We start from the raw sequence: 20207 nt of genomic DNA, 5'->3' as shown, positions 1-20207 counted from the left end.
ATGATCAGTGAAATCAGCCAGTGAGTGTGTGTCCGTTCGACAAGGATTCAAAGCAAGTAAAGAGCGATTGTCGGAGCAGGGTCAGTGGTCGGCGCAGGTGGTCCCTCCATGAAGAGCGTTAGCTTAACCTAGAGGAAGATACAGCCTGCCCCATAGCATCTTAAGCTCCTTCAAGGGCATGTCGTGGTTAAAAGGGACAGTGCAGTCAGTGGTCGGCACAGGGGGTCCCAGGAGGAGCGTTGGCTTAACCGCACGGGGTCCATTGTTAAGAACAACGCAGGAAAGACAAAGAAGGAGCAACATGGCGCGGCAGATGGCGATCGCCGAATGAATCCATTGTCGAAGTATCGGCCAATAAAGCTTTTTTAAAATGAATCTCTGTCCTTGGTTGGCCACACACAAACTCTCTGAGCTAGCCGCTGCAACTCGTAGCGAGCAGAACCGAAAAAAAAACAGTTCGTTAAAGTTCACTCCTCATTTGCACCACCTTTGAGGTCAATTATATCACCATGTCATGTCAGATGAACAACCACTCACCTTTTGGAGCTAACTTCCTTCGTAAGTTAGGGCTTCAAAATTAATCTTCAAACTTATGTCATCTACACTGACTTTAGAAAAGCATATGACTCTGACAATCATTTTCTTCTAGTAAGGAAACTTGATTTATTAGGTTTCCCTGTTAATCTTTTAAATTGGATTTCCTCGTTCTTGTATTTTCCGAGTCACATCCGGCGTTCCACAACGGAGCCACCTTGGTCCGCTTCTTTTTACCTTATTTATTAACGACCTTCCTTTAGTAATAAAACATTAGCGTGTAATTATGTACATATGTACTCGGAATTCATGCTTTTTTTTACGGCATTGAAACCCATTACCCCACCCAAAGATTTATTTAGTATATCTATTCGTTTTCAACCAACTACAAGTCTACTTACCCAATATTAAATACAATTTATAATATAAGATGTTGAATTTAATTACTTTTTAAATTTCGCTTTATTTACAACAAAATTTTAGGTGCCCTATGTCCGAAGAAACATCAGCCCAGTTCTGTATTTAAATTTTTGTATTCATGTTAGTGACTAATAATTAATAAAAATATGTCGGAGAAGGGAATGATATTTTGAAATAGGCGCCCTATCGATGGTCAACTGTTCACGAGACTTATCGATAGGACGAGTTGTAATCGATTGTGAGATTTCAATAACATTGAGATCGAGTGTGGCCCTGATAGTGTTTGGCCGTGCGTGTCTATCGAGAAGAGAACGAGGAAAAGCACACACACGCAGCGGCAAGAATCAATAAGAGGAAAACTACAGGGACACGCTTCACAATTTGGATTAAATCTACGCTCCGTCATCAGAAGTGGGATTGTGCCTTCGTCTGCACACCATGGAGGAACAACTGCGCATCTTGATGGAGCACCAAAACCAAAGTTTCTTGGAATTGGCAAAAACACTGTAAGCGTCTGTGCGAGAACCGGCACAAAATGGCGTCGTCACATTGCCAAAGTTTAACGCCGACATTCCAGGCGCCGACGCTACTCAATGGTGCTCTACGGTTGATATTATTGTGGCTGAAAAACCTCTGGAAGGCAGTGCATTAATATTGGCCTTAACAAAATCGCTGGAAGGAATTGCGTCCCAATGGCTGTCAGTTATTCCAACAACGCTATGCAAATGCAGAGACGCCAGACGCCATGTTTTTACAGTTACTGAACAGTCGCCCAGGCAACCGTGAATGCCTTGCCATATATGCTAGTCGCATGGTGACGTCACTCGTTTGCAAATGGAAGGGCTTGGATACCGAGAGGATTGCTGTGTCTGTGATTTTGGGACATTTAGCCAACTTTGATCGCCGATTACAAAGAATTGCCTACACTGCAGAGATCAAGAATAGACGCGACTTACAGGCTGAGTTGCAGGTCTTCGCTTTTGACAGGCGCACACATCATTCTGGAGATGAGGAATCTGGAGGAAAGCGAGCTAAGTTCGCGCCCTTGAAGTGCCATCTTTGTGGTAAAATGGGGCACAAGATGATTGACTGCCGAAACAGGAAGCAGAGCGCTGGCATGTCGAGACAGGATCACCGAGGAAGCCAATCATTTCAGCAGCATTCTAAAGGCAGTATAACTTGCTATCGCTGCCAGGAGCAAGGTCATATAGCTTCACAATGCCCCAAAAATATGGCAAGTGGTGGAGCTGGATTTCGGAACGAGAAGAGAGCTGAGCTGTGCGTGGTGGATGAACCAAAGACAAGTATGCTGCTACGAGGTGAGAACTTTCCAATTATCTTTGACTCTGGAGCAGAGTGCTCTTTGATTAAAGAGAGTTTTGCTAAAAACATAAGCGGTAAAATAATAAATAACGTAGTAAGCCTGAAAGGTATTGGAAATGCAAATGTTTGCAGGTCAATTCAAATCGATAACAACATTGTTGAAATCCTACTCAGATTCTTTTATACAGGGAACGCCTCAGACTCGCGTAAATTCGGGAGAAATGAAAATTCGATTGATTGATGAGACAAAAACGGTACAGAGAAGACCATATAGATTGAGCCCCAGTGAGAGAGATGTGGTTCGAAACAAAGTTCAAGTAGCCGAGTACCGAGTAGCTCCCCTTTTGCGAGCCCTGTTCTATTGGTGAAGAAGAAGAATGGATCAGCTAGGCTTTGTGTGGATTATAGAGAATTGAATTCGAATACAGTAGCTGACAAGTTTCCGTTGCCTTTAATATCTGATCAGGTTGCGTGGTGCAAAGTTCTTTACCTGCTTGGACATGGCAAGTGGCTATTATCAGGTTCCTATGCATCCGAACTCTGTCGAGTACACGGCATTTGTCACCCCTGACGGCCAATATGAGTTCCTGTCGATGCCATTTGGACTTAAGAATGCGCCATCAGTCTTTCAAAGAGCAGTTATAAAGGCATTAAGCGAGGTCGCTTATTCGTATGTCATTGTGTATATGGACGACATAATGATTGTAGCGGCACTCGAAAGGTTAAAGATTGTTTTGGATATTTTATCAAAGGCAGGATTTTCATTCAATGCTGAAAAATGCTTCTTTCTGAGGACTTCTGTCCAATATTTAGGATTCGAAGTACGAGCAGGTGAGATTAGTCCAAATACTCGCAAAGTAGAATCTTTGAATGCCTTGCCACCTCCTAGGTCAGTGACAACATTGAGACAGTTCATTGGGTTAGCATCCTACTTTCGTCAGTTTGTTCCAGGATTTTCACAGCTAATTAAGCCTTTTATATTTTCTCACCTCAGAGAAAAATAAATTTGAGTGGAATATAGAACATGAGGAAATTCGTAGAAAAATTATTCACATTCTTACTAATAAACCATCTTTTTCTTTGACCCGCAATATCCAATAGAGTTACACACCGATGCGAGTGCAATCGGATATGGTGCTATACTCTTGCACAGAATTGAAAATAAACCGTATGTAGTGGAATACTACAGTAAGACAACAAGTGTATGCGAATCTAAATATACTTCGTATGAGTTGGAAACTCTTGCGGTGGTAAATGCAGTCAAGCATTTCCGTCACTACTTACATGGCAGAAAGTTTGTAATATTCACTGATTGTAATTCTTTAAAATCATCACGAAATAAGATTGAGTTGTTGCCTAGAGTCTATCGCTGGTGGGCTTATTTACAGACATTCGATTTTGACATACAGTATAGAGAAGGCAAGCGTATGGCTCATGCTGATTTCTTTTCCAGAAATCCACTTCCTCCGGAAAATTCCCCTGAATATGCGAAAGTTGTTGAAAAGCGAATCGACTTAACTGAAGTATCTGAGGATTGGATTTGTGCAGAGCAACAGAAAGATCAAGATATCGTAGAAATCGTTGCCAAGCTGAACAATGATGAATGTCCATTCGATTTGGCTAAGACATATGATTTGAGAGCTGGAGTTTTGTATAGAATCATACAAAGAAATGGCAAGACCCTATGTTTGCCAGTGGTGCCTCGTGGGTTTAGATGGTCAGTTATTAACCAAGTACATGAATCCATAATGCATCTGGGCTGGGAGAAAACACTTGACAAGGTTTACGATTACTATTGGTTTGAGGGCATGGCCAAATACGTTCGAAGATTTGTTGAAAATTGTATAACCTGCCGAGTGTCCAAATCATCTTCTGGAAAATTACAAATGGAATTACATCCTATTCCCAAAGTAAACATTCCGTGGCATACTGTTCACATAGACATATCAGGCAAGCTTAGTGGTAAGAGCGATCGTAAAGAATATGTTATTGTACAGATAGATGCATTTACCAAGTATGTTTATCTCTATCACACGTTCACATTAAGTGCAGAAAGCTGTGTAATGGCGTTAAAATCAGCAATTTCGTTGTTCGGAGTCCCTATTCGTATTGTGGCTGATCAGGGAAGAAGTTTTACAGGTGCTAAGTTCGTTGAATTTTGCTCTTCACAAAAGATAAAATTACATTTGATAGCAACAGGAGCAAGCCGAGGTAATGGCCAGGTTGAGAGAGTTATGAGTACCTTGAAAAATTTATTAACAGCTGTTGAAATGAGTTCTCGATCGTTGCAAGAGGCATTGGGTGACGTGCAATTAGCTATTAATTGTACTGCTAATAAGATAACAAAAGCGAGTCCATTAGAATTATTAATGGGAAAGGTTGCTCGACCTTTAGGCCTTGTTCCCATTCATGAACCAGAAACTGAAATAGATCTGACTAAGATAAGAACCCAAGCTTTAGAGAATATAGAAAGATCAGGAAAGTATGAGAAGGAAAGATTTGATAAAGGCAGAGCTAAGATAGTAAATTTCAGTGTTGGAGATTTTGTGTTGCTAAATAATAGTGAGAGAAACCAGACTAAGTTAGAAGCAAATATAGAGGACCATTTGAGATTATTTAGGTATTGGATAATGACAGATATACTTTAAAGAGTTTGAAAAGTAATAGGCGGTATAAGTATGCGCATGAGAGATTAAGAAGATTGCCAGATGGGCAGGTGCCAAGCGAGCTGGAGATCGATGTTAGCCCGCCAGGTGAAACTGTTGAAAGAGACAGTAGTGATGTTGATGAAAGAGATGATATGTAAACTGTTGAAAGAGACAGTAAGAGAAGTTGTTGAAAGAAATGGTATGGAAACTGTTGAAAGAGACAGTAAGTGAAGTTGTTGAAAGATATGAAATGGAAACTGTTGAAAGAGACAGTTGGCGGAAGGTGTATGGAAGTACACAGTTTATCGATGGCTACGTGGCGGTACCTGACCCTGAGTGGTAAAATGATAATGTTGTTAGAAAATGAGAAAAGAAAATGAGAGAAGAAAATAAGAGACGAAAATGAGAAAAGAAAATGAGAGAAGAAAATAAGAGACGAAAATGAGAAAAGAAAATGAGAAAATAGAATAAGTAAAGACGAGATGAAAGAAGGAAAATTAATAAAATTTTGATTTGAAAAGAAATTGCTTAAATGAACGAAATAGTCAAGAAATTGAAGAATTCTAAGAAATGAATAATGAATGTTAAAGATTAAGTTAAAAAAAATTCAAAGTCGTTAATGAATAAGATTGTCACATTAAGAGTACAACTGAAGGTTGAAGGTTGATTTATTGCAGGTAGCTAGCTCATACACGAGGGCGTGTAATTTATCAGAATGGCCGTGTCGGAGAAGGGAATGATATTTTGAAATAGGCGCCCTATCGATGGTCAACTGTTCACGAGACTTATCGATAGAACGAGTTGTAATCGATTGTGAGATTTCAATAACATTGAGATCGAGTGTGGCCCTGATAGTATGTGGCCGTGCGTGTCTATCGAGAAGAGAACGAGGAAAAGCACACACACGCAGCGGCAAGAATCAATAAGAGGAAAACTACAGGGACACGCTTCACAATTTGGATTAAATCTACGCTCCGTCAAATATTTATAATAACTAATAAAACTAATGTAAGTTAAGAAAACATTTCTTATTATGTAAATTCAAAAAAAAAAATTATAAAAAACAAAAATTATAATTCTAAAAAAGGAACAAATATTTTTTTTAAAATTTTCCCATATTTCGGTTTTTAGTTTTTTTCAGTGTTGTTCTTTTTCACTATTTCTATTATTATTTCACTATTTTTCAACTTAGTTGCAATTGTGAAACATTGAATTCTTCCAGAATAAAACGTGTTCTACAACCACGGATTAGTCTGCCCTTTCTTTCGGGAACCAATGCGTGGGGTAACCGTTTAAGGCAACTCCATGTGACGCACGACGACAACCTTTTATTCGCAGTCCTAGGGCGACTGCAGGGGCAACTCGCGCTGGAATGACGGTTTAGACGGCCAGCTAGAGAGTTGCCAGAGCTGGGGTGACGGTTTAGACGGCCAGCCAGGATTTGTGTGAGCGCAGCCAGCGCTACGTACCGGCAGAGGAGTCGCAGCCAGCGACACTGGCGTCGCAGTCAGCGACGAACGCCGGTACGAACGAGTCGCAGCCAGCGACAAGGAGACGCAAGAAGCGTCATTTGTGGAGACCGCAGCCAGCGGTCAGAAGGCGCAAGGAGCGCCAAGCATCCGTGGCCGCAGCCAGCGGCACGAGGCGTCAGAGACGCCATTTTGGATGCGCAGAGGCGCCGCCATTTTGGAGCTGGGGAAGATGCAGCATTCCCCCAGGAAGAGTGCCCGGCTGAACGGAGGGGAAGCCACCCCTGTAACAACAGTGAGTCAGCAGCCAGCCAGTAGTGGAGCAGGAACTCGGACGCGGGTGAACATCACGGCGGCGTCGATTCCTTGCCCGGCCACTACGGTGACTACAGTAGCTTCCCAACCTAGAAGTACTGCTGTCACAGCTGCGAGTTCAGTACCGGAGGTGAACCAGCCCCTCGTGTTGGAACTCATGGAGAGGATCGCAGCGTTGGAAAGGGAGCTGGAGAAGGCTCGATCCCTGGAAAGTGTGAGCACCGCCAATTGCGCGCCAATCGCAGTTGGCCCAAGCGCAGTGGGTAGCGCGTGGCTACAGGAGTACGCAAACGTGGTGTGCACGGTTTTGGACGTCGAGGGAAAGGAGCCGAGGCGTCGACTTCTACATGCAAGCGTCGACCATAATGAATGCGATCAACAGGATGATCGGCATGGAGGTTGTCCCATCTGTGGAGGATAGCATGGAATATTGAACTGCAGAAAATTTATTGGAGCTTCGCCACAGGAAAGGTGGAGCAATGTGAAGAGGCATCGGCTCTGCTTCAATTGCCTGCGAAGCGGGCACACGGCTAGATCCTGCTATACGCAAGGTGAGTGCCAGATTAATGGATGCCGAAGGGCCGTCCATCACCGTCTGCTACATGGTGCGGACGAGGAGCGAAGGCCGCTGCAGCGAGGTGGCTTCAGACGCCACGAAGGGAACCAGCAGTTTCCAGACGCAGCCCGGCCAGGAGGCCTTCGCTACGAGATGGTCACAGGGACCACGAGAGGAACCGGCAGCCAGCCTCCTTGCCGACGCTCTCCTTGCACTCCAAGATCCCTTCGTAGTTCGTCATCGATCATCGTGACGGAGATGGTCACAGGGACCAGGAGAGGAACCGGCAGCCAGCCGTTCCCAGTAACAGCCTGGAGAGAGGAGCTCCGCGTGAAGCGGGAGAGGAATGCATGCAGAGGAATTTGAGCTGCTTTGACGCCGAAGGAGGCCATCTACTGTTCCGTATACTGCCGGTTACGCTGTACGGAGCGGGGCGAAAGGTGGATACGTATGCGCTCCTAGATGAGGGATCCTCCGTCACGATGATCGATGACGAACTACGAAGGGATCTTGGAGTGCAAGGAGAGCGTCGGCAGCTAAATATCCAATGGTTTGAAGGTAAGGCAACCAGAGAGCCTACCAACGTGGTGAGTCTGAAGGTAAGTGGAGTTGAAAAGCCCACTCGCCATGTATTGAGAAACGTTTATGCCGTTTCGAGTTTGAGTTTGCCGATGCAGACATTAAGCCGACGAGATGTCCAGGGCGTGCACAGGGATGCGCGTCTGCCGATGAAGCCTTACAACAACGTGGTGCCGAAGCTGCTCATCGGCCTGGATCACGGACATCTGGGGTTGCCACTTAAGACGAGGCGGTTCGCTCGAGAGGGACCGTATCCGGCCGCAACCGAGCTGGGCTGGGTTGTGTTTGGGCCTGTAAGTGGGCAACCGACCACGCCGTCACCGAGGTCCTGCCTACTTGCCGTGTCAGTGGATGGTGGAGGACTATTTCGACATGGAGAACTTTGGAGTGAAGACCGCGCCGCCGGTCGCAGCCAGCGACGATGTTCGGGCCCAAAGGATACTCGAAGACACCACGGTGAAAGTGGGACGTCGCTACCAGACGGGATTACTCTGCAAGGACGACCACGTTGTGCTGCCACCGAGCTATGAGATGGCGTACAGGAGGCTGGTCAACGTCGAGAAGAAGATGAAGCGCAACAAGCCGTTGGCGCAGGAATACGATGGGATTATAAAGGATTACGTGTCTGAAGGATACGCGAGGAGGCTGCAGCCGGAGGAGGTCGCGGTAAGGAGCGATCGCCTATGGTATTTGCCACATTTTGGTGTCGAAAACCCAAACAAGCCCGGCAAGGTACGGCTTGTGTTTGATGCTGCAGCCAAAGTTGGAGGAACCTCGCTAAACTCGGAGCTGGACAAAGGGCCTCAGCACTATAAGCCTTTGCCAGCTGTGCTCTTTCATTTCAGAGAGGGAGCCGTCGGAGTCTGCGGTGACATCAAGGAGATGTTCCACCAAGTGCTGATCCGACCCGAGGATAGATGTTCCCAACGATCCCTCTGGAGAGATGGCGACGACGAGAGAGATCCGGATGTCTATGAGATGAACGTAATGACGTTTGGAGCAGCCTGCTCGCCGAGCGTTGCGCATTACGTGAAGACTATGAATGCCCTGAAGTATCGCGATTCGGATCCGTGAGCGGTCAAGGCCATCACCGACTACCATTATGTCGATGACTATGTGGACAGTTTCGCTACAGAGAGCGAGGCTATCAGCGTATCTACCCGAGTGAAGGAGATACACAAGGATGCTGGATTCGAATTATGCCAGTTTTCATCCAGCTCACCCGCCGTGGAGACGGCTTTAGGACCTGGTCGAGTCAAGAACGTGGGATGGGGTGAGGCTGAAGAGAAGATCCTCGGAATGCGTTGGCAAGTAGCAACAGATGACTTCAGATTCAACGTGGAGTATCATCGAGTGCCAAGCAGCGTCCTGAGTGGAGATCGAGTCCCTACGAAGAGGGAATATTTGAGCCTGGTGATGTCAACGTTTGATCCCCTGGGATTCCTGTGCTGCCTCATGGTTACAGCGAAGCTGCTGCTGCGAGAGATTTGGAGGCAGAAGATCCAGTGGGACGAACCACTACCGGAGGAGTTAAGCAAAGCCTTTGCGATTTGGCGCAAAGAGATGGACGCCGTGGGACAGTTCCGATGTCCGCGCCATTATTTTAGGCGTGGAGCAGTCTGGGCCGTAGAGTTGCACGTCTTCGTGGATGCTAGTCAGGCAGCATTCGCGGCGGTGGCCTATTGGAGGGTCACATATGAGGACGACGACGTGCAGGTGAGCTTCGTGAGTGCGAAGACGAAGTGTGCCCCAATGAGAACGATGACGATCCCACGGCTGGAGCTACAGGCAGCAGTTCTTGGAACCAGGCTGATGAACACTGTCAAGGAGGAGCACAGTGTGGTCATCACGGACCTGGTGTTATGGACGGACTCTAAGACGGTGCTGAGATGGATCGGCAGCACCCACCGCCGGTATAAGCAGTTTGTTGGCAACCGAGTGGCGGAGATTTTGGAGTCGTCGAAGGTTTCCCAATGGAGATGGGTGCCTACAGCCGACAATGCGGCTGATGATGCGACGCGGTCGCAGAAAGGAGTCGACCTCAGCCAGGAATCAAGGTGGCTAAGAGGACCTGCATTTTTGAGGCAGCCAGCAGCCAGCTGGCCGGGGCCTGAGGAAGGAACTGAGCGTGTTCCAGATGCCCCTGATGAAGAAGAGATGCCCAGTGAGTTTGCATTAGTTGCGGCAGACGATTTTGTTATTCCGTTTCAGAGATTCTCGAGCTTCAGTCGCCTGGTGAGGACCACAGCCTGGGTCCCACGGTTTGCGCGCTGGTGCCGCAAACAGCGAAACTAGCTCGAGGAATACGGCCTCGCCATTGTAAATTGCCGGGAAAATTTAGCTTTTCATTGTCGTGTAAGAGTTGGAGGACACACTGCGATGAGCTAATAAGTTAAGTTAGTTGCAATTGTGAAACATTGAATTCTTCCAGAATAAAACGTGTTCTACTACCACGGATTAGTCTGCCCTTTCTTTCGGGAACCAATGCGTGGGGTAGCCGTTTAAGGCAACTCCATGTGACGCACGACGACAGTAGCAGAGTATGTTGCGAGTAAATTCGGTTAAATTTTAATAAATATTTAATTGTTTGCTTCCGCAATATCATTAGGGTCCAATAAATTGTTCGCAGTGTATTCATTAGATTTTTTTTAAAATCATGTGGTTTAAATCAAAGTTCTAAAATAAATTTAAAAAAATGTTTAATTTATTTACATTTGTCTATTTAGCATCCATGATTTTACCCGGTGTATGATTGGAAAACAAAATTTTTTTTGTAATTGTTTTGACTTCTCTTCGTAATTTTTCGCAGTTTGTCATTTCCAACATACATTTTTTATGAACTCACTCAAATTTGTAATCCTCGGCGAAAGATCGATCTCCCGGCGCAGATGAGCTAAAATAAAAGCGTGGCACTCCCACGAATACTTTGAAAAAATATGAACATACAAATACTTTCACTCGAATTTCGAAACAAATCGACATTACATAAACTTTTTCTTCCCAAATTTAACCAAATTTATATATTTTTGATTTTTCATATGTTTACTTCATCAGACAGTTTTTCCATTGTATTCTTGTCTCCTAACCCTGATATTTTTGTCCGCGTGCTTAACCTTACTTTGGGCTCTTTTTTTATTAATACATATTTCTAGCAATTAAATTAAATACAGATCACAGGGTCTAAATTTTGTTTTTCGGCTGCTGTCCCGCTGCGGTTGCTTCTCTAGGCTTCAGTTTCTCGATGGAAAGGGGTGATCCACGGGTGCTCCACGACTATTTTATTAGAAAATAAATAAAACGGAAACTCAAGCCGGGGTCTAGGCCATTATCGGAAATCACGATCAGCTGAAAGTCACTCTATTTACGATAGCCAAATTATCCCAAAACTTTCCGGGTGCAGCTGATGAAGAGTTGCACCTCGTCTAGTATATTCCCGATGCATAATACTGCATTTAATATTACCCTAAATTAGAATCCCACAGGTAAGCTCAAGCTTCCTAAAGATTGCCTATCAGGAGGTTTCACATTAATCTAAAATATCAGCTTAAGTCGGCAATACAAAACCCCCCGCTACACTCAGACTAGGGTACTCTAAAGAAGGCACCTTTTTGTTGAATATCCTTGGCATGATATGTACGCACAACTCTTCCTTGGAGGTCTTCCAGCTCGTACTACGAGTTGCCGATCGTCTAACGAGCTCGATATTTAACGAACGTAGGTTAGAACTTGGCGTTTTAACCTGCTTGAAAGCAGCTTTGCTCGAAATTACGCCGATAAGCTTCTTACCCTTCGAAAAACGATACCATACGAGAACGGAGATTAAATCGTTTTTCGTTCTCGTCGTGCTTAATTTCGTATCTGGTCAGCATTATCTCGAAAGAATCGGGCCTTTCGAACGTCAGAGAACGATCGCCCAAAAGATTTAATCGTCTAATCAACGAGTATGTCGACCCTGAAGTGATCATGTGCTGCCCAAATACCATATAATAAGGACTTGTACCAATCCTAGAATATACTGCAGACCTTTATGCACAACATATTCGACTGAGGAATTCATCCCAATCTTTTTAGTCGCGGCGTAGATATGCCCTGATTGCAGTATTACGGGCCGGTTTACACGCTCAGAAGAGTTTTCCTCAGGCGAGTGAACAGCGGTCATCTTGTGGTTAACGCCGTACCGCTCCATCAGTTTCTGGAACACTCTAGCTCGAAATTGAGAACCGATGTTTCATAGTATCACTTCGGGGACTCCGAACGTCATGAAAAATTCGTTTTCCAGATACTTTATGACGACGCTGGAATCGATTTTTTTACTGGCTTCAAGAAAACGTACTTCGAAAAATGATCCAGAACAAAGAAGATACCTCCTTGACCTAGAATACGGACCGAAAAAATCGATGAATAAACGTTGACAGAATTGCTGAGACTCAGGCGCTATTCCTAGCGGCGGTCTGAGAGTAAAATTTGGTGCTTTAGTACTCATACAAGCCTGCACTTATATAGGCCCTGACATCAGAAACGAGACCAGGCCAGAAATACTAGATACCCAAAAGGCATGACTATTAATTGATATAACGGTCTGCCTGGGACGGTAATAGCAAAGACACTAGAATAACAAGATGCGTAACGGCCATACATTGGTTTGGCACTATGCAGCCACTTTTTTGGTGACGGCCAAAATTGCTCTTTGTCCGCTCGCTTACGCTGAGAGCGTAAGAAATCTAAAAAAGCAGGTTCAGTGGTCGGCGCAGGTGGTCCCTCCATGAAGAGCGTTAGCTTAACCTAGAGGAAGATACAGCCTGCCCCATAGCATCTTAAGCTCCTTCAAGGGCATGTCGTGGTTAAAAGGGACAGTGAAGTCAGTGGTCGGCACAGGGGGTCCCAGGAGGAGCGTTGGCTTAGCCGCACGGGGTCCATTGTTAAGAACAACGCAGGAAAGACAAAGAAGGAGCAACATGGCGCGGCAGATGGCGATCGCCGAATGAATCCATTGTCGAAGTATCGGCCAATAAAGCTTTTTTAAAATGAAACTCTGTCCTTGGTTGGCCAATCACACAAATCCTTAATTTGGTCGGACGAACACACAAACTCTCTGAGCTAGCCGCTGCAACTCGTAGCGAGCAGAACCGAAAAAAACAGTTCGTTACAGTTCGCTCCTCATTCGCACCACCTTTGAGGTCAATTATATCACCATGTCATGTCAGATGAACAACCACTCACCTTTTGGAGCTAACTTCCTTCGTAAGTTAGGGCTGCAAAATTAATCTTCAAACTTATGTCATCTACACTGACTTTAGTAAAGCATATGACTCTGTCAATCATTTTCTTCTAGTAAGGAAACTTGATTTATTAGGTTTCCCTGTTAATCTTTTAAATTGGATTTCCTCGTTCTTGTATTTTCCGAGTCACATCCGGCGTTCCACAACGGAGCCACCTTGGTCCGCTTCTTTTTACCTTATTTATTAACGACCTTCCTTTAGTAATAAAACATTAGCGTGTAATTATGTACATATGTACTCGGAATTCATGCTTTTTTTTACGGCATTGAAACCCATTACCCCACCCAAAGATTTATTTAGTATATCTATTCGTTTTCAACCAACTACAAGTCTACTTACCCAATATTAAATACAATTTATAATATAAGATGTTGAATTTAATTACTTTTAAAATTTCGCTTTATTTACAACAACATTTTAGGGGCCCTATGTCCGAAGAAACATCAGCCCAGTTCTGTATTTAAATTTTTGTATTCATGTTAGTGACTAATAATTAATAAAAATATGTCGGAGAAGGGAATGATATTTTGAAATAGGCGCCCTATCGATGGTCAACTGTTCACGAGACTTATCGATAGGACGAGTTGTAATCGATTGTGAGATTTCAATAACATTGAGATCGAGTGTGGCCCTGATAGTGTTTGGCCGTGCGTGTCTATCGAGAAGAGAACGAGGAAAAGCACACACACGCAGCGGCAAGAATCAATAAGAGGAAAACTACAGGGACACGCTTCACAATTTGGATTAAATCTACGCTCCGTCATCAGAAGTGGGATTGTGCCTTCGTCTGCACACCATGGAGGAACAACTGCGCATCTTGATGGAGCACCAAAACCAAAGTTTCTTGGAATTGGCAAAAACACTGTAAGCGTCTGTGCGAGAACCGGCACAAAATGGCGTCGTCACATTGCCAAAGTTTAACGCCGACATTCCAGGCGCCGACGCTACTCAATGGTGCTCTACGGTTGATATTATTGTGGCTGAAAAACCTCTGGAAGGCAGTGCATTAATATTGGCCTTAACAAAATCGCTGGAAGGAAGTGCGTCCCAATGGCTGTCAGTTATTCCAACAACGCTATGCAAATGCAGAGACGCCAGACGCCATGTTTTTACAGTTACTGAACAGTCGCCCAGGCAACCGTGAATGCCTTGCCATATATGCTAGTCGCATGGTGACGTCACTCGTTTGCAAATGGAAGGGCTTGGATACCGAGAGGATTGCTGTGTCTGTGATTTTGGGACATTTAGCCAACTTTGATCGCCGATTACAAAGAATTGCCTACACTGCCGAGATCAAGAATAGACGCGACTTACAGGCTGAGTTGCAGGTCTTCGCTTTTGACAGGCGCGAGCCTGTCCTCATTCTGGAGATGAGGAATCTGGAGGAAAGCGAGCTAAGTTCGCGCCCTTGAAGTGCCATCTTTGTGGTAAAATGGGGCACAAGATGATTGACTGCCGAAACAGGAAGCAGAGCGCTGGCATGTCGAGACAGGATCACCGAGGAAGCCAATCATTTCAGCAGCATTCTAAAGGCAGTATAACTTGCTATCGCTGGCAGGAGCAAGGTCATATAGCTTCACAATGCCCCAAAAATATGGCAAGTGGTGGAGCTGGATTTCGGAACGAGAAGAGAGCTGAGCTGTGCGTGGTGGATGAACCAAAGACAAGTATGCTGCTACGAGGTGAGAACTTTCCAATTATCTTTGACTCTGGAGCAGAGTGCTCTTTGATTAAAGAGAGTTTTGCTAAAAACATAAGCGGTAAAATAATAAATAACGTAGTAAGCCTGAAAGGTATTGGAAATGCAAATGTTTGCAGTACAATTCAAATCGATAACAACATTGTTGAAATCCTACTCAGATTCTTTTATACAGGGAACGCCTCAGACTCGCGTAAATTCGGGAGAAATGAAAATTCGATTGATTGATGAGACAAAAACGGTACAGAGAAGACCATATAGATTGAGCCCCAGTGAGAGAGATGTGGTTCGAAACAAAGTTCAAGTAGCCGAGTACCGAGTAGCTCCCCTTTTGCGAGCCCTGTTCTATTGGTGAAGAAGAAGAATGGATCAGCTAGGCTTTGTGTGGATTATAGAGAATTGAATTCGAATACAGTAGCTGACAAGTTTCCGTTGCCTTTAATATCTGATCAGGTTGCGTGGTGCAAAGTTCTTTACCTGCTTGGACATGGCAAGTGGCTATTATCAGGTTCCTATGCATCCGAACTCTGTCGAGTACACGGCATTTGTCACCCCTGACGGCCAATATGAGTTCCTGTCGATGCCATTTGGACTTAAGAATGCGCCATCAGTCTTTCAAAGAGCAGTTATAAAGGCATTAAGCGAGGTCGCTTATTCGTATGTCATTGTGTATATGGACGACATAATGATTGTAGCTCCAATCAAGGAAACGGCACTCGAAAGGTTAAAGATTGTTTTGGATATTTTATTTAAGGCAGGATTTTCATTCAATGTTGAAAAATGCTTCTTTCTGAGTACTTCTGTCCAATATTTAGGATTCGAAGTACGAGCAGGTGAGATTAGTCCAAATACTCGCAAAGTAGAATCTTTGAATGCCTTGCCACCTCCTAGGTCAGTGACAACATTGAGACAGTTCATTGGGTTAGCATCGTACTTTCGTCAGTTTGTTCCAGGATTTTCACAGCTAATGAAGCCTTTATATTTTCTCACCTCAGAGAAAAATAAATTTGAGTGGAATATAGAACATGAGGAAATTCGTAGAAAAATTATTCACATTCTTACTAATAAACCAGTGTTGATTATCTTTGACCCGCAATATCCAATAGAGTTACACACCGATGCGAGTGCAATCGGATATGGTGCTATACTCTTGCACAGAATTGAAAATAAACCGTATGTAGTGGAATACTACAGTAAGACAACAAGTGTATGCGAATCTAAATATACTTCGTATGAGTTGGAAACTCTTGCGGTGGTAAATGCAGTCAAGCATTTCCGGCACTACTTACATGGCAGAAAGTTTGTAATATTCACTGATTGTAATTCTTTAAAATCATCACGAAATAAGATTGAGTTGTTGCCTAGAGTCTATCGCTGGTGGGCTTATTTACAGACATTCGATTTTGACATACAGTATAGAGAAGGCAAGCGTATGGCTCATGCTGATTTCTTTTCCAGAAATCCACTTCCTCCGGAAAATTCCCCTGAATATGCGAAAGTTGTTGAAAAGCGAATCGACTTAACTGGAGTATCTGAGGATTGGATTTGTGCAGAGCAACAGAAAGATCAAGATATCGTAGAAATCGTTGCCAAGCTGAACAATGATGAATGTCCATTCGATTTGGCTAAGACATATGATTTGAGAGCTGGAGTTTTGTATAGAATCATACAAAGAAATGGCAAGACCCTATGTTTGCCAGTGGTGCCTCGTGGGTTTAGATGGTCAGTTATTAACCAAGTACATGAATCCATAATGCATCTGGGCTGGGAGAAAACACTTGACAAGGTTTACGATTACTATTGGTTTGAGGGCATGGCCAAATACGTTCGAAGATTTGTTGAAAATTGTATAACCTGCCGAGTGTCCAAATCATCTTCTGGAAAATTACAAATGGAATTACATCCTATTCCCAAAGTAAACATTCCGTGGCATACTGTTCACATAGACATATCAGGCAAGCTTAGTGGTAAGAGCGATCGTAAAGAATATGTTATTGTACAGATAGATGCATTTACCAAGTATGTTTATCTCTATCACACGTTCACATTAAGTGCAGAAAGCTGTGTAATGGCGTTAAAATCAGCAATTTCGTTGTTCGGAGTCCCTATTCGTATTGTGGCTGATCAGGGAAGAAGTTTTACAGGTGCTAAGTTCGTTGAATTTTGCTCTTCACAAAAGATAAAATTACATTTGATAGCAACAGGAGCAAGCCGAGGTAATGGCCAGGTTGAGAGAGTTATGAGTACCTTGAAAAATTTATTAACAGCTGTTGAAATGAGTTCTCGATCGTTGCAAGAGGCATTGGGTGACGTGCAATTAGCTATTAATTGTACTGCTAATAAGATAACAAAAGCGAGTCCATTAGAATTATTAATGGGAAAGGTTGCTCGACCTTTAGGCCTTGTTCCCATTCATGAACCAGAAACTGAAATAGATCTGACTAAGATAAGAACCCAAGCTTTAGAGAATATAGAAAGATCAGGAAAGTATGAGAAGGAAAGATTTGATAAAGGCAGAGCTAAGATAGTAAATTTCAGTGTTGGAGATTTTGTGTTGCTAAATAATAGTGAGAGAAACCAGACTAAGTTAGAAGCTAAATATAGAGGACCATTTGAGATTATTTAGGTATTGGATAATGACAGATATACTTTAAAGAGTTTGAAAAGTAATAGGCGGTATAAGTATGCGCATGAGAGATTAAGAAGATTGCCAGATGGGCAGGTGCCAAACGAGCTGGAGATCGATGTTAGCCCGCCAGGTGAAACTGTTGAAAGAGACAGTAGTGATGTTGATGAAAGAGATGATATGTAAACTGTTGAAAGAGACAGTAAGAGAAGTTGTTGAAAGAAATGGTATGGAAACTGTTGATAGAGACAGTAAGTGAAGTTGTTGAAAGATATGAAATGGAAACTGTTGAAAGAGACAGTTGGCGGAAGGTGTATGGAAGTACACAGTTTATCGATGGCTACGTGGCGGTACCTGACCCTGAGTGGTAAAATGATAATGTTGTTAGAAAATGAGAAAAGAAAATGAGAGAAGAAAATAAGAGACGAAAATGAGAAAAGAAAATGAGAGAAGAAAATAAGAGACGAAAATGAGAAAAGAAAATGAGAAAATAGAATAAGTAAAGACGAGATGAATGAAGGAAAATTAATAAAATTTTGATTTGAAAAGAAATTGCTTAAATGAACGAAATAGTCAAGAAATTGAAGAATTCTAAGAAATGAATAATGAATGTTAAAGATTAAGTTAAAAAAAATTCAAAGTCGTTAATGAATAAGATTGTCACATTAAGAGTACAACTGAAGGTTGAAGGTTGATTTATTGCAGGTAGCTAGCTCATACACGAGGGCGTGTAATTTATCAGAATGGCCGTGTCGGAGAAGGGAATGATATTTTGAAATAGGCGCCCTATCGATGGTCAACTGTTCACGAGACTTATCGATAGGACGAGTTGTAATCGATTGTGAGATTTCAATAACATTGAGATCGAGTGTGGCCCTGATAGTGTGTGGCCGTGCGTGTCTATCGAGAAAAGAACGAGGAAAAGCACACACACGCAGCGGCAAGAATCAATAAGAGGAAAACTACAGGGACACGCTTCACAATTTGGATTAAATCTACGCTCCGTCAAATATTTATAATAACTAATAAAACTAATGTAAGTTAAGAAAACATTTCTTATTATGTAAATTCAAAAAAAAAATTATAAAAAACAAAAATTATAATTCTAAAAAAGGAACAAATATTTTTTTTTAAATTTTCCCATATTTCGGTTTTTAGTTTTTTTCAGTGTTGTTCTTTTTCACTATTTATATTATTATTTCACTATTTTTCAACTTAGTTGCAATTGTGAAACATTGAATTCTTCCAGAATAAAACGTGTTCTACAACCACGGATTAGTCTGCCCTTTCTTTCGGGAACCAATGCGTGGGGTAACCGTTTAAGGCAACTCCATGTGACGCACGAGGACAACCTTTTATTCGCAGTCCTAGGGCGACTGCAGGGGCAACTCGCACTGGAATGACGGTTTAGACGGCCAGCTAGAGAGTTGCCAGAGCTGGGGTGACGGTTTAGACGGCCAGCCAGGATTTGTGTGAGCGCAGCCAGCGCTACGTACCGGCAGAGGAGTCGCAGCCAGCGACAGTGGCGTCGCAGTCAGCGACGAACGCCGGTACGAACGAGTCGCAGCCAGCGACAAGGAGACGCAAGAAGCGTCATTTGTGGAGACCGCAGCCAGCGGTCAGAAGGCGCAAGGAGCGCCAAGCATCCGTGGCCGCAGCCAGCGGCACGAGGCGTCAGAGACGCCATTTTGGACGCGCAGAGGCGCCGCCATTTTGGAGCTGGGGAAGATGCAGCATTCCCCCAGGAAGAGTGCCCGGCTGAACGGAGGGGAAGCCACCCCTGTAACAACAGTGAGTCAGCAGCCAGCCAGTAGTGGAGCAGGAACTCGGACGCGGGTGAACATCACGGCGGCGTCGATTCCTTGCCCGGCCACTACGGTGACTACAGTAGCTTCCCAACCTAGAAGTACTGCTGTCACAGCTGCGAGTTCAGTACCGGAGGTGAACCAGCCCCTCGTGTTGGAACTCATGGAGAGGATCGCAGCGTTGGAAAGGGAGCTGGAGAAGGCTCGATCCCTGGAAAGTGTGAGCACCGCCAATTGCGCGCCAATCGCAGTTGGCCCAAGCGCAGTGGGTAGCGCGTGGCTACAGGAGTACGCAAACGTGGTGTGCACGGTTTTGGACGTCGAGGGAAAGGAGCCGAGGCGTCGACTTCTACATGCAAGCGTCGACCATAATGAATGCGATCAACAGGATGATCGGCATGGAGGTTGTCCCATCTGTGGAGGATAGCATGGAATATTGAACTGCAGAAAATTTATTGGAGCTTCGCCACAGGAAAGGTGGAGCAATGTGAAGAGGCATCGGCTCTGCTTCAATTGCCTGCGAAGCGGGCACACGGCTAGATCCTGCTATACGCAAGGTGAGTGCCAGATTAATGGATGCCGAAGGGCCGTCCATCACCGTCTGCTACATGGTGCGGACGAGGAGCGAAGGCCGCTGCAGCGAGGTGGCTTCAGACGTCACGAAGGGAACCAGCAGCCAGCAGTTTCCAGACGCAGCCCGGCCAGGAGGCCTTCGCTACGAGATGGTCACAGGGACCACGAGAGGAACCGGCAGCCAGCCTCCTTGCCGACGCTCTCCTTGCACTCCAAGATCCCTTCGTAGTTCGTCATTGATCATCGTGACGGAGATGGTCACAGGGACCAGGAGAGGAACCGGCAGCCAGCCGTTCCCAGTAACAGCCTGGAGAGAGGAGCTCCGCGAGAAGCGGGAGAGGAATGCATGCAGAGGAATTTGAGCTGCGTTGACGCCGAAGG

At 44.4% G+C, this 20207-nt stretch overlaps 1 protein-coding gene and 2 pseudogenes across 1 annotated transcript; all 3 read left to right on the top strand.

Annotated features, from left to right (window-relative positions):
* Window positions 1-6006, top strand: LOC116801003 (annotated as a pseudogene).
* LOC116801302 lies at window positions 5898-7714 on the top strand. The gene is made up of 2 exons (XM_032720093.1): window positions 5898-5933; window positions 6148-7714. The coding sequence occupies exon 2, from the start codon at window positions 6591-6593 to the stop codon at window positions 7128-7130; it is 540 nt and encodes a 179-aa protein (XP_032575984.1). The 5' UTR covers window positions 5898-5933; window positions 6148-6590; the 3' UTR covers window positions 7131-7714.
* A 5633-nt stretch (window positions 7715-13347) lies between these two features.
* LOC116801002 lies at window positions 13348-18410 on the top strand (annotated as a pseudogene).
* Window positions 18411-20207: the final 1797 nt, after the last annotated feature.

The sequence above is a fragment of the Drosophila sechellia genome, chromosome 3L, assembly GCF_004382195.2.
Source record: "Drosophila sechellia strain sech25 chromosome 3L, ASM438219v1, whole genome shotgun sequence".
Classification (NCBI taxonomy): Eukaryota; Metazoa; Arthropoda; class Insecta; order Diptera; family Drosophilidae; genus Drosophila; species Drosophila sechellia.
The sequence above is the reverse complement of the archived record's forward strand: the minus strand, read 5'-3'. Positions and strand labels throughout refer to the sequence as shown.